We start from the raw sequence: 13,179 nt of genomic DNA, 5'->3' as shown, positions 1-13,179 counted from the left end.
AGAGAAAGAGAAAGAGAAAGAGGGAGAGAGCCAGTGTTCGTTCAGCTGCAGCCCCCTTCATCCCACTGAACTCTGAACTACCATGTCAGCATTTCCTTTGGATGTGTGTGTGTGTGTGTGTGTGTGTGTGTGTGTTTATTTTAGCTTTTAGTTATCAGGAGGATTATGCTTCATTCATTTCAAAGAACAGGAAGCAGTGGCAAACAAGATGAGCTTTGAATGTGCACTCTCACACACATGCACGAACACACACATGCATGCACACGGTTCCGATTTAACATTTTGTAACACTGTACAGTTCAGTACTGATTTTAAAACATGCAAAACACACATTAAACTTTTATGGTCAACAAACAAGAGCTGCACATAAGTAGTTACATATGCTTTAGCTTTGGCACGGAAACAAAATTCACTATTTTCAAAGTCACTGCTGAGCAGAAAATGCAACCAGAGAACCATAAAACTATTCTAGGGATTTTCCTTTGTTTACACTTCAGTAAGTCTTTAGTAAGTTTTGCAGTGGTGAAAATACAACATACTGTTATTTGTAGCAGATCTATATGTCATTTGCACATTCTGGTAACCTCCCCAACATTACTGGAGACATGTCATGCATTAATCATGTGGTGGTAACCAACATGTTTTTTTGTTTAGGTACAAAACATACTGTGATCTGACTGTGATTCAGAGAGGGAAATAATTTAACAAATGTCCTTCGAAGTCTAGTATCTTCATATAAATGAAGAATGTAGAAGCTGCAAGACATTGAAGTCAAAGTAAAAGAGTCTCACATGGCCGTTTAATTTGATAATGTTTTTTTTTCTTAATTCATCCCATCTATTTACACAAAAACCCATTCATTTCACATTGCTCTTAGCTCGTGGGGATTTTCTAGAAAATTGCAAGAAACACTCCACAGCTGTGTGGTTCTTGATATTATTATTCTTCAGCTCTTCCACAGCCCTGGTGTTGAACTGAATGCGGAGACTGCAGTGTGAAGAGACGTTTAGGTGTGAAAGGTTTACAAGGATTCTACCCAGCTTTCTTACAGTTTGATGTGTGTCCAGCACGGCTGGCATTCCCAAGGCTAAATGCTGGCATTGCCATACCAACCGTTAACATTAACAAAAGAGCTGGGATAATTTAAAGACAACTATTTTAGTCTTTCCCACATTCACTCACTCCCTCTTTCTCTATCCATCTTTGAATTCTTTATGTTTCTGTCCGTTCTCTCCTTTGTTCTCTATTTTGAAAACCAGTTTTCATTTTTCACTGTTAAATGTTTCCTTATGTCGAGTAAGGCCCACAGGGATTGTTTCTCTTTTACCAAAACACTGTTGACATTTTTAATATTGACTCTTATCACAGCACATTTAGCATCAATAGCACCTCACAGTATGACAAAAAAAAAGAATTGAGTATGGTAATGAGCTTAAAAAACATCTCCTTTGTTGAATTATTGAGAAGTAAGGGTGAAAGCAGTCTTGCTTGCTTCTAGTGCTGAACATAAAACCTGTTGTAGTGCTTTTATCAATATAAAACAACAGCACTAATGGATTAGTTATCAGCCTTAAAAGGAGCAAATTGCATTAAGAGCAGATCTGGGATGGAATAAAATTTATGTCAGTTCAGATTTTAAAGGACCAATGTCTAGGATTTGGCATGTATATGGCATCTATTGGTTAAGTTGCAGATTGCAACCATTTGATACAGCTCAGCCTTCCAAGCGTGTAGGAGAAACTACAGTGGCCGCAAACTTTTTCCGTTCTGCACTATTGTAGAAACATAGCAGTTCAACATAGTGGCCTCCTTAGAAGATGATCTACTTCCTCTGTAGATAAAAACAGCTCATTCTAAGGTAACAAAAACACAATAATTCTCATTTTCAGGTGATTATACACTAATGAAAACATAACTTGTATTCTCCCAATAAATCCTTCTAAATGTTAGACACTGGACCTTTAAGGTCATGATATACCCACAATTTTGAAGTGAGAAGTTTTACCTATATCAACATCAACATGTTTTATGATAATGTAGTGATTATCTAGTGATGAGTGTTGAGATGATAAAATATATAAACATACAAATTCCAAAGCCTTAGTAAGAACAAGGATCATATTCTGGTCATTGAGTTCAGCCCATTACTTCATAGCAGGGTTGGGTGTGTATTAATACTTGTCACGAGAACGTTGTCTTAAGAGTGAAATGCTCTGTCTGCATCAACCAAACTTATGTTTATAATGTTTACAATTGGAAGTAATTTAATTAAAATGGATTTACATCAGCTCTGTTCTGCTTTCTGTTTGTCTGGTCAAAGTGTCTTCTGAACGTGTTGTCAAACCAAATAAACAGCACAGTGAGGTGTGACCCTGTTATTGTCTGTTGGATGTAAAAACAGGCTAACATTAACCTCTACTGAGTCAGCACATCTGTGTTGTCTCTCACACAGAGAGAGCGTATGAGTGTGTATGGTAGAGCTTTTGTTTGTGTCTGTTCATTTTCATTTTATTTTCATCCAGTTCCATTCATTTCTTTATTGCATGCCATGTATATGTTTTCATGTTTCATTTGGGTGTGTGATATCTGTAAGTTCTGTGTGCTATCATTATAATTTCTTTCACCCTGTTGCATTGTTTTATCCATGTCTGTATTTGTTTGTGTGTGTGTGTCCAGATGAGGAGTTTTCAGGCTATAGCTGCCTACATAGATGTCCTTATGGAGGTATTGTAGATAATAAATCTGGGCATCAACCAGCTGCAAAAAGGCTAATTAAAGCGATACTTTGAAGAATTTATGGACTGTTACACATTCTTCATCAGACTTTTGTCACATGGTTTGGGGAAAGAACATATATTTCAGTTTATCTGAGTTTTCACTGAGTTTACCTTGTTAGCTACCCACTTCCCAATTGGATATTTATTCATATTAACATATGGATAAACATAGCCAGAGTGTTTCTTTCTAGTCTTGTGATACCAAACGATCGGAGATCTCTGCACTTACTGATCATCTTGCATTTCTAAATGGTGGCTAAATGGCGGCGAGAATGCCCGCAGAGGCAGAGGAGATACAGTTAATCAAATTGTAACACTAAGAGACCGTTTTAAAACATTGGAAGTGGATATCCCAAGCAATGTTATATGGTACGACATGTTTACCAGCACACAGCTTACAAATGTCTACGCCCTAGACTTTGGATTGGTTCTGTTCTGTTGTTTTTTTAAACTCTCTAATAGTTTCCTCCTAGTTTTAGCAACATAAGCCAGAAAAAAGTCATCAGACTCTTTTTGGCCCCAAGCATTCTTCTGCCATTATCAAACCAAAATATTTACTTGGAATAATTTAAGCAAATTTTCTTAGTTTTACATACTCCCCATAACATGAGTCATCTCCATTTTTGATACTACAAGAGCATAACAAAATTTTAGCTTGGTACACAAGTTATAGGAAAATTCACTGTGGGTATTCATGAGCCCACAAAAAATAAACCCTAATTGTTTAAGTGCTTGCTCATGGTGGGGACTGTTGGATCTTTGTAAATAGTTTTATAAGAACTACAGTTTAGACCTGCTCTTTTTGAAAAGTATCCTGAGATAACTTTTGTTAGGATTTGGCCCTTCTGTGATAAGAAAATTGTCCCAGGTCCTAGGTGACGATAGTGGAGCTTTAGACTCAGTCTTGTTTTTTTCCCCACACCATGTAAAAATTGCTTTGTGTGAAGAATAATCCACTAAAATTCAAAATATCAAGGTATCTGTCTCTCTCTTAACCCACTGTAGCCCAAGCAGCAGTGTGCCCTCTGTCTCCTCTCAGCTGTGCTCGTATGGGCGAGAAAGACAAAACCAGTTTCCATGTTTTACATACTGCTACAACTGATAATCTTTTGCTCACATCCCAGCGAGGAATGATTGAACACTCAACAACATTATACTTTGTTCTGAAAGGTGATTTTTCTTTTTTTAGAATTGTTTGTAAAGGAGTCTGATAAGGAGGCATCATGACAGCATTATCATGTAATATCAGAACCTCAGAGTTTAGAAAGTTTTGCTCTGTAGAAATCTTTCACCTTGAGTATAAACTGTTCCTCCACTGGGACGAGCAGCAGCGCAGCCACAGTAGCAATAGCAGCAGTTTGGCAAGTATGTAAAAAGGGGGATTTTATGAGTCAGATTTAGATATATTCAAAGTGCCGGGTAATTTAGTTTTTAAAAGTTTTCACAAACATAGCTCCTCAGAAAATCCATTTGACATTGACTGTATTAATATAAAGCTACTACTAACTGACAGCAAATGCCTCTTAGTTGCCATCCATATAATCTCAGCTGTAACAGGTTCACCATTAACTCTGCATCCTTTATGTGTCCTTCAGTGTTGGTTGGAAGTCTTAGCCCACTAATCCTTCGTTCTGTTCTTTGTTCTTTGTTCTCCTCTCATATACTGTGGAATTTCTCTAGGTAAGTTTTGTCCTTGAGTAGGATGGAAAGTCAAAGGAGGCAATGATGTACTGCTGCTGACAGATTTAATCACTGATTCATTTATTCATGCATTATGTAGGAATTTATGGAGGCACTAAGTCATTCATCAATGCATTCATTACTACCTTCATTCATTTAGAAGCCTGTGGTTGCATTGTACGTTTGGCCTTAACTCTGTCCATTTATAATGCTAAATTGTTAAAAGTCATTGTTGTGTAAAAATCAGAGCCAAATAAGACAATCTTTTTATTTATTTTTTCCCCGCCCTCATCGTTTTGTTTTAAAAAGCCACTTAGTTGAACCCTGGCAGAACTGCCTCCATCTGTAAACAGACATTCTTTTCTCTCAGCATGTTGTAATATGGGTGTCCTCATCGCCTCCTCTATGACCTGAAGCCATTGTAACAGTTTCCTCCTGGGAATATTGCAACATCACAGTATCCCAAATAAAATAGGAATATTCCAGTTATTAAATTAATTAATTAAATTGCCTTTCTTTAATGATATTTTCACACTGGTATGGGACGGGAGCAAAGAAAGAAACAGGAAGTGAAAGGATACACATTGTTACAGCTTTTTTTCTTACATTCTTCCATCTCTGAAATTTCACAATTTCACCTTCTCCTCTTCCTCCTCTCAGGCTATGACTTTGCGGCTGTGTTGGAGTGGTTTGCAGAGAGAGTGGACAGGATCATATTATTGTTTGACGCCCACAAACTGGACATCTCGGACGAGTTCTCAGAGGTTATAAAGGCCCTGAAGAACCATGAGGACAAGATCAGGTACTGTAAGGTTGCTTGATTTACAGACGTATCCAATTCTAGACAACATAGACATGAATAGTTGTTCTTTTTGTACGTTTATATCAACCTGATAGGATGTTCGTGCAGTGTTGTTCTTTGCCTTAACACAAATCAGTCAACATCAACGCTGTTCTCTTGTGTTGTTGTTTTTCCAGGGTTGTGCTGAACAAGGCTGACCAGATAGAAACCCAGCAGCTGATGAGGGTGTATGGTGCCCTGATGTGGTCACTGGGGAAAATAGTCAACACCCCTGAGGTATAGTAAACCTAAAATATTTAAAAACAAACAAACAGTGGACTTTAGGGTTTAAAGCTTTCCACCATCTTGTTTGGTGTTTCTAATCAGAAAATCCAGTTTGGGCAGAAGGTAGAGCTGAGATAGGCAGAGCAGTGCAGTTGTGTGTACATCCATAAAACCTCAATGCATTTGATACTGAATAAAAATATCAATGAAAATGCAATTCAAAGATACCTGAACACTGGAACACAACTCCCTCAGGCCTTAGTGGTAAACTTTAAACACCGACCTGGTCTTCCTCAGGCTCGTTGTGGATATAATGCACCTCTCTTCATACCTTGATATTGTCTTCAGTCCTAAAATTGTGGAAAAACTTGTGGTTTGGGGTTTTCCCTTGGATTAAAAACTCCTCTAGTTGTCATCTAATGGCCCATTATATGCCCCATTTATATTACCCCATATGTATTATTGGTTATGTACTAACAAACTAATCAATGTGGTCACTCAAAAATGAGGTGCTATTAGCTATCCGTTGATTTTCTGTCTCCCTCACCCTGATAGGTGATCCGCGTCTACATCGGTTCGTTCTGGTCCCACCCTCTGTTGATTCCAGACAACAGGAAGCTGTTTGAAGCAGAAGAGCAGGACTTATTTAAGGACATTCAGTCTTTACCGAGAAATGCAGCGCTTAGAAAACTCAACGATCTGATCAAGAGGGCAAGACTAGCCAAGGTAAGGTACAAGTGGAAGACATAGACACAACCACTCAGTGATGGAGAATCTGGTTATGTGACAGATGTAGCTAACAGTAGGAAGAGGGTGGTGTTGGTTTTTCCTTTAAAATATCTATACCCAATGCCACAGAAGGATTATCAGTCTGGTACGTATTCCACATACTGATTTACAATAATTTTCTAGGTGTGTTTCTGTGTGTGTTTTCTATTTGTGTTCGCCCATCACTTGTTAACTCCCCACCCCGTCCAGCTGTTAACCTTGACAGAAGTCGTCGGTTGTCGACGTCACAGAACCAGTAGAACCAGACTAATTCTCTAGGCTATTCTCCTCTGAGTGAATTGTTTCCTGTTTCCTCTCTGGACAGGAAGTAAGGTATGAGAGGCAACAGTCTGCTGTCTGTAGTAGTTGAAGGAAATAGAGGATGCACACACTCAAACATACATTGTTATCAAACTGAGAGTTGAGCGCTGTTTTCCTGTTTGACAGCTGATAGTGTGTGTGTGTGTGTGTGTGTGTGTGTCTGTGGGTTTCGTGGTGAACTTCAAGGACATGAGGTGGATTCAGGAAAAAATTAATATCACCACAGCAACCTAACAAATATGGGTTTTCCCGCTACTTTTGCCATGTTTAATTTGTGTTGAATATTAAAAACAAATGTCAACAAAGGTAATTTGAGAGATTTACTGAGATATTTACTGTATGACTAATCTGGTTAAAGGCGTGTTAAGTGTCCCTAGACTCCAGGCTTGCAACAGTCGGATACTTATGATGTTACATTTGAGCAATTTATCAAAAGTTCTTCTGGAAGTGAAATTGCTTAATCTTAAATTAGAGATTTGTTGAACACCGTATTTTTTGCTACATTAGTGCAGGTATGTGTTTATTTGTGTATATGTTGTTGTTGTAAATAATTTAGGGTCCCATTTAAATCTTCCTGAATATACATTTTCGACATTTAATCAACAGCTGTCGCTGCATGTATGACATCCAATAAGACCTAATGGGTGAGCCCTTATTGTCTCATCCGTCTCAATCCTTAATACTTTCATCAAACCCGGGTAATGGCATTCATTCTGCTATATACAGTTACCTCTCTACATAGTAGTTGCATTTGATGGTGGGGTCAGCCATTTCCGTGCTAGATTCAAAAGGCTTCAAAGGGTTTCACAGGAAATTATGCATGCATGTGGTGGACAAAATTTGGAAGACAAGAGCATATGTTATGTAATCCGCAACAGCAGAACAGCTGGTCCTAGTCATTGTCAGGAGGAAAGATTATCTTGTCCTCTTCTGTTGTATTCCTGACAGCGTAGCTTATTTCCTGTCCCCGGTGGTCAATAAACATTGTATCATTGATCATTTCAAAAGTAACTCTGAAATTTAAATTAGTAAGACTTTCTAAGCATTACCACCAATAACCACAAGTGTCGCCAAATCAACCAGAACTGAAATCTTGACTACATCTTTCACTCTCACAATGCAGGTCCATGCCTACATCATCAGCTCACTGAAGAAAGAGATGCCCTCAGTGTTTGGGAAGGAGAACAAGAAGAAAGAACTGATCGGCAGTCTGGGAGATATTTACAAACGCATTGAGAGAGAGCATCAGATATCACCTGGAGATTTTCCTAGTCTTAAGAAGATGCAGGTAAACAGGAAAGAGCAAAGGAATGCAGATTTATATATAGGTGATGTTTTGATAGATAATACCTGAATTTGAGATGTGGTTGTTTGTGTTTTTTGTGTTATCTCTATCAGGATCAACTCCAAGCTCAGGATCTCAACAAATTCCAGCCTCTGAAACCCAAACTCCTGGAAGCAGTGGACGACATGCTGGCCAATGACATCGCTGGCTTAATGGTCCTGGTCCGCCAAGAAGAAAACCAGCGTCCTAACCCAGTTGTGAAGGGCGGCGCGTTTGACGGTACTTTGGACGGCCCGTTTGGCCACGGGTACGGCGAAGGAGCTGGGGAAGGCATCGACGAGGCAGAGTGGGTCGTCGCCCGTGACAAACCTGCTTATGATGAGATTTTCTACACGTTATCTCCCGTCAACGGGAAGGTGACGGGGGCCAACGCCAAGAGGGAGATGGTGAAGTCAAAACTGCCCAATACAGTGCTGGGAAAGATCTGGAAGCTGGCAGATATCGATAAGGATGGGATGCTTGATGATGAGGAGTTTGCGTTGGCCAATCACCTGATTAAAGTGAAACTGGAGGGACATGAACTGCCATCAGATCTGCCTGCACACCTGGTGCCGCCTTCCAAGAGGAAAATACCTGAGTAAATGTAAGATTACACCCACCCCTATCCCTAAAACCTGTAAGTAGATCCTCCCCCTTTCACATCCCACTTAAAATAGAAATATTCCTGTAGCATTATAGCAAAAACTAAATTAGACCCCATTTCCATCTGCCATTCCCTCTCTGCTGCTGTCACCCTCACATCTACAGTCTTTCCTTCCCCCCAAGAGGCAAATATTAGAGTAAAATATTAAGTTACATTCAGAAAAAAAGTTAGGGAATACTAAGTGGCTGATTCCATGCTTTTACCAGGGTAGAAAAACTGGATCTTGACGAGTTCCTTGAATAAAGTCAAGTCATTAGCCCAGTGTCCTCCTTTGTATTAAGGGTGAGATATGTTAGAGATGTTTAGGACAGCTGATAAAGTAATTAGTAAAGAAACTTACACAATACACACTGGAATACAGCAAAATGTGAGTTGATCCAAGCTACTGGAAGAAAAGGAGATGCAACAATGTGAAGACAAAAAGTGAAGAAGGTCATTTTGTGAAAAAGACTGGGATATAAAAAAGTAAATAAACCGCCTTCTCCCCCTTTAAAACTTTATCTATAATAGAAACTATTATCATATTGACTGCAGTACTCCACCCAACCTGCAAAACATTTCACAGTTCTTGTATCTCGAGGTGTTTTTGTCCCCTGGCACGGCTGAGTATTCTGGCCTTTGTTTCATGGCGACATATAACAAACAGCTACAAAGACTTCCTGGCAAGCGGCGGGAGAATACACACAAACACACACAAATGTGTAGAAGCACACACACAGAAAATGAACATGAGTTCTGGTAACATAGTTTCTAACCAGAGCAGTTCACAGTACAACACCTCCTCTTACCTTAAAAAAGAAAATGGCCCTAGATCATCTTTTTAAAACCGTAAATGTGATATACAGATGTTGATGTTTTTGTGTGTGTGTGTGTGTGTGTGTGTGTGTGTGAGGTGAGTTTACGACATCATTTACTGTAGCATCTGGATTGACCTACTGCGATGAAAGAGGAAAATCTTTCTCTAATGGGGAAACAAGCACGTGAGAAACTGAGGATGATGATTTTTACATAGTTCTAAATATCATTAACATGTTTGGAAATACTGTGACTGTAATATGAAACCATATAATGAGTATTGTTTGGACACATGAGTGTGCTGACATCCTCAGTATAAATGTATTGTAAGGACTTTGAATGTTGAATGTGCAGACGTTCACGGTTCTGTGTGGGCACATCCTGACTGTTGTATGTACACACATGACCACATGTATCAGTGGTATTATTTGTAACATATATGTTTAAGTCTTAAGCATTACACAAGCTACTGATTCCGGAGTATTCCAGTGGGTTATTAATTGAAAATCGGATGAATCAGTTATTGTTTACCATCTGAAAGTTGTTTAACCTGGCAGTCAAGAGAGTGAACACAGCTTATTTTGTAGTAACAAAACACTAATTGACACATTTTTCAGATGTTTGTTTTAAATTGTATACATGTAATAAATGTAATCCCTCTGTACAATGTTTCTGATTTACTGTAGCGATATGCCAGTATGTATGTGTGTGTGTGTGTGTGTATATATATACTTCACGTTTGACCATGTTTGTTGCTGATCGTAAAATGAAACTAAACATACTAAATTTGGGTTACCATATGATAAGAAATGTTCACTATATGTTTTATGGCTGAGACAATATTCACCCATCTTGAGCCACAGAATTGAAATATGTCCAGTTTTTGTGCCCCTCCCTGTTTGTCTCTGTGCCGTTACTGTGAATCTACTGTACATAAAAAGACTGTTCGCATTCCATGAACACAGATTGGGAAATCAGCCACCTCCATCTCTGGGTGCTTTGTGCATCACTACTAGCTCACATTTCACAGGCGAGCCACAACAGATCAACGGAATAAATGTTAAAAGCATGCTTGTTAGAAGTGGATTCTCTGCAAAACAAAGTCCTTCAGATTCACAAATTGTTTTCATACCCTGACAGATTGCAACATGACGTCCTGTGTACTGGTAAATACACTGGCGTAATGGTATTTTTCTGTTTTAAGATGGTTATGCATTGCAAAATCTGTACCACACTGCTTTTCTGTCGACATAAACAATAGTCCAAAAGTGTAATAAAGATTCATTTACTCTGCCTTCTTTTTTCCTGGGTTTTGTTTGTTATCTTTTTTTCAGAAGAAAAAGAAACATACATTTATGAAAAAATCATGCTGTTGATACACTACAGTAGATTTGTCTTGATTAAACTCATCATTTTGCAGTTAACAGTTAAGTAGATCTCAAGATTTATAATTTTTTTCCACTCTAATATGATGATATCTTGTCTGACAAAAATATACTAACTGATAAATAAGGAAAGATTTGAAAATTGGATTATATAGTAAATTAGTAGAAGCCTAAACGGTCTGTCTGAAATAATTTATCTGAGATTCACGCTGAACAACTTTACTGTTATCAGAAATGTAGGGAGTAAATCAGCGAATCATGTACAGAAAGGATTTTAATTTCATAAAAGCATTCAGTCATGCTTTTTCTTTCACTAAAAGACACAAACACATCAGTTTTATGCCACCTATACACTGTCTTTCTGCAAAGAGCGGAGCATAATCCTCTGTGTCCCTAAATAAAACTAAAACTTCTCAATAGAGCTGACAGACCCTTTAAAATATATATACATGTATATACATGAAGAGCAGATTTACACATTAATTATCAAGAGTCACTGACATTGACTATAACATGACATGAACTAAAAATGACAGGAAACATAGCATGAAATATTAGTTCGACATCCTAGACATTATTGTATTATCTAGGGACTTCTCTGTGTGTGTGTGTGTGTGTGTGTGTGTGACAGGAAGTCAATGCATTCCCTCTGACTTAAAGACCTCATGAACATATACAGATATAAGCACATTCACACAAACACACCATATGTAGGGAAGATCCAGCACTCTCTCCTCTCACACAGGAAGTTGTGTTCTTGTCCTTTATTTCCTGTCTGTCCCACCTTGACCTTCACACACACACACATACAGACACACACCAACACCCACATCCTTCATCATATCTGAAAGTCAGTGTTTTTATTGTATGCTGATCAGTCTTTGTATTTGTTTCATCTATCTTGAAGGGCACGCGGGTTTTATGATACAAATAATGAATAACAAAGACTTTGATGGTGTGTGTGTGTGTGTGTGTGAGCATTGTAATGGCCAGTGTCGTAAACTGTCCCTAGATCATAAAACAGAAATAAACTAAAATTAAGTAAGTGATAGGAAAACAACAGGACAACTATTTTAAGTAGAGTATTTTAGTCTTTCCTGGAAAATGTGGAAAAATTAGACAGAAGGAGCGAGAGAGCAGAAACACACTAGAGAGAAAGAGGCCGACAGAGAGAGGAAAAATAGTGTGGAGGCAGAGACAGCTGAAAGGTTTTGTCTCTGGTTTTGGATGGTATCTTATCTTTTCAGGAGAAAAACAGTATATCTTGAACTGGTTTGTCAGTGGTAATAAATGTGTTACGTCTGTCAACAGTGATATACGAACATGTGTGTTTTTGCGTGCAGTGAATGTGTGTGATAGATGTGTGTGTTTGTCTGGTGGAGAGGGGAAGCTATAGATCAGGATTAAACGTATACACCCAGAAACACGAGGGAACTTGTATCTCAGAGCACTGAGTGGGGATGGTGCTCTCAAACACACACACACACACATTGTACATGTTACTGCTATGATATAAAAGCAAGCTAAAATCATCCTGCAGCCACAGGTTAAAAAACATTTAAATTTAATTAAATAACCTTAACTCAAAGTCCACAAATGGATCAGTTGCCAGGAAGGAGAGAAAAAGAATAAGTAACAAACTGACTGATTGGATTATATTAAACATCCTACATAAAATGTTTTACATAAAGCATTGGGAATATAATATACACTTAACAGTCTGTCAGAAGGCATTCATTATCATAATTATGTTATTATGTTTCTTTTTATTTATTAATTAGAAATGCTGTGTGAGCCAACCATTGTACATCACATGTGCTGTAACTCCATACACTGTATGTACTAACATGTCCTTTAGCTTCTTAATGTAACATAAAGGCAGACTGTGCAGTGGGTTTGACCTTTGCAATGATCCACAAAGTGCTCACTAGCACATGAACATATCAAATGACTTTGTATGTAATATGTGACTTGAGTACTTCTTTTGCTCTAATTTTCTTTTCAATTGATCTCTGTTTCGTGCCTGTGCAATAAAGTCTCGACCTCTTGACAACTGTAAGACAATACAAGTAAACCTGGGGGCTGCATTTATATTTAGGATTATGATATATGTGGAGTATATCATAAATATAGAATTATTTAATTGATTTTATTTTACTCTATGAATATCACAATAAAAATGACTCAGTGAAATCACTTGAGAAATGTAAACATTCGTCTGCTCCTCGGTTTACTTATATTTGTTTACAGGCCAGCTGTTATATCCATCTATGCTCTCTCCAAAGCCACCAGACTAAACCAGATATAAATGCTTCAGTTTCCTATTGGAAAGGGCTGGCAATGAAAATCAGTGAAAATATTCTAATATATATATATATATATATATATATATAATATTT

The 13,179-nt window shown here is 38.0% G+C and overlaps 1 protein-coding gene across 1 annotated transcript in view; it reads left to right on the top strand.

The window, feature by feature from the left end:
- Positions 1-10,688, top strand: part of ehd3 (EH-domain containing 3) — a 14,705-nt gene extending 4,017 nt beyond the window's left edge. The window contains exons 4-8 of the mRNA XM_035678164.1: positions 5,118-5,259; positions 5,436-5,535; positions 6,079-6,249; positions 7,736-7,900; positions 8,011-10,688. Coding sequence (XP_035534057.1) covers positions 5,118-5,259; positions 5,436-5,535; positions 6,079-6,249; positions 7,736-7,900; positions 8,011-8,538 — 1,106 coding nt within the window. The 3' untranslated portion in view covers positions 8,539-10,688. The remainder of the gene's footprint in view (positions 1-5,117; positions 5,260-5,435; positions 5,536-6,078; positions 6,250-7,735; positions 7,901-8,010) is intronic.
- Positions 10,689-13,179: the final 2,491 nt, after the last annotated feature.

Source organism: Morone saxatilis, unplaced genomic scaffold (genome assembly GCF_004916995.1).
Source record: "Morone saxatilis isolate NCDOM2014 unplaced genomic scaffold, NCSU_SB_2.0 Contig7, whole genome shotgun sequence".
Classification (NCBI taxonomy): domain Eukaryota; kingdom Metazoa; phylum Chordata; class Actinopteri; family Moronidae; genus Morone; species Morone saxatilis.
This window is presented reverse-complemented; position numbering and strand designations above follow the sequence as displayed.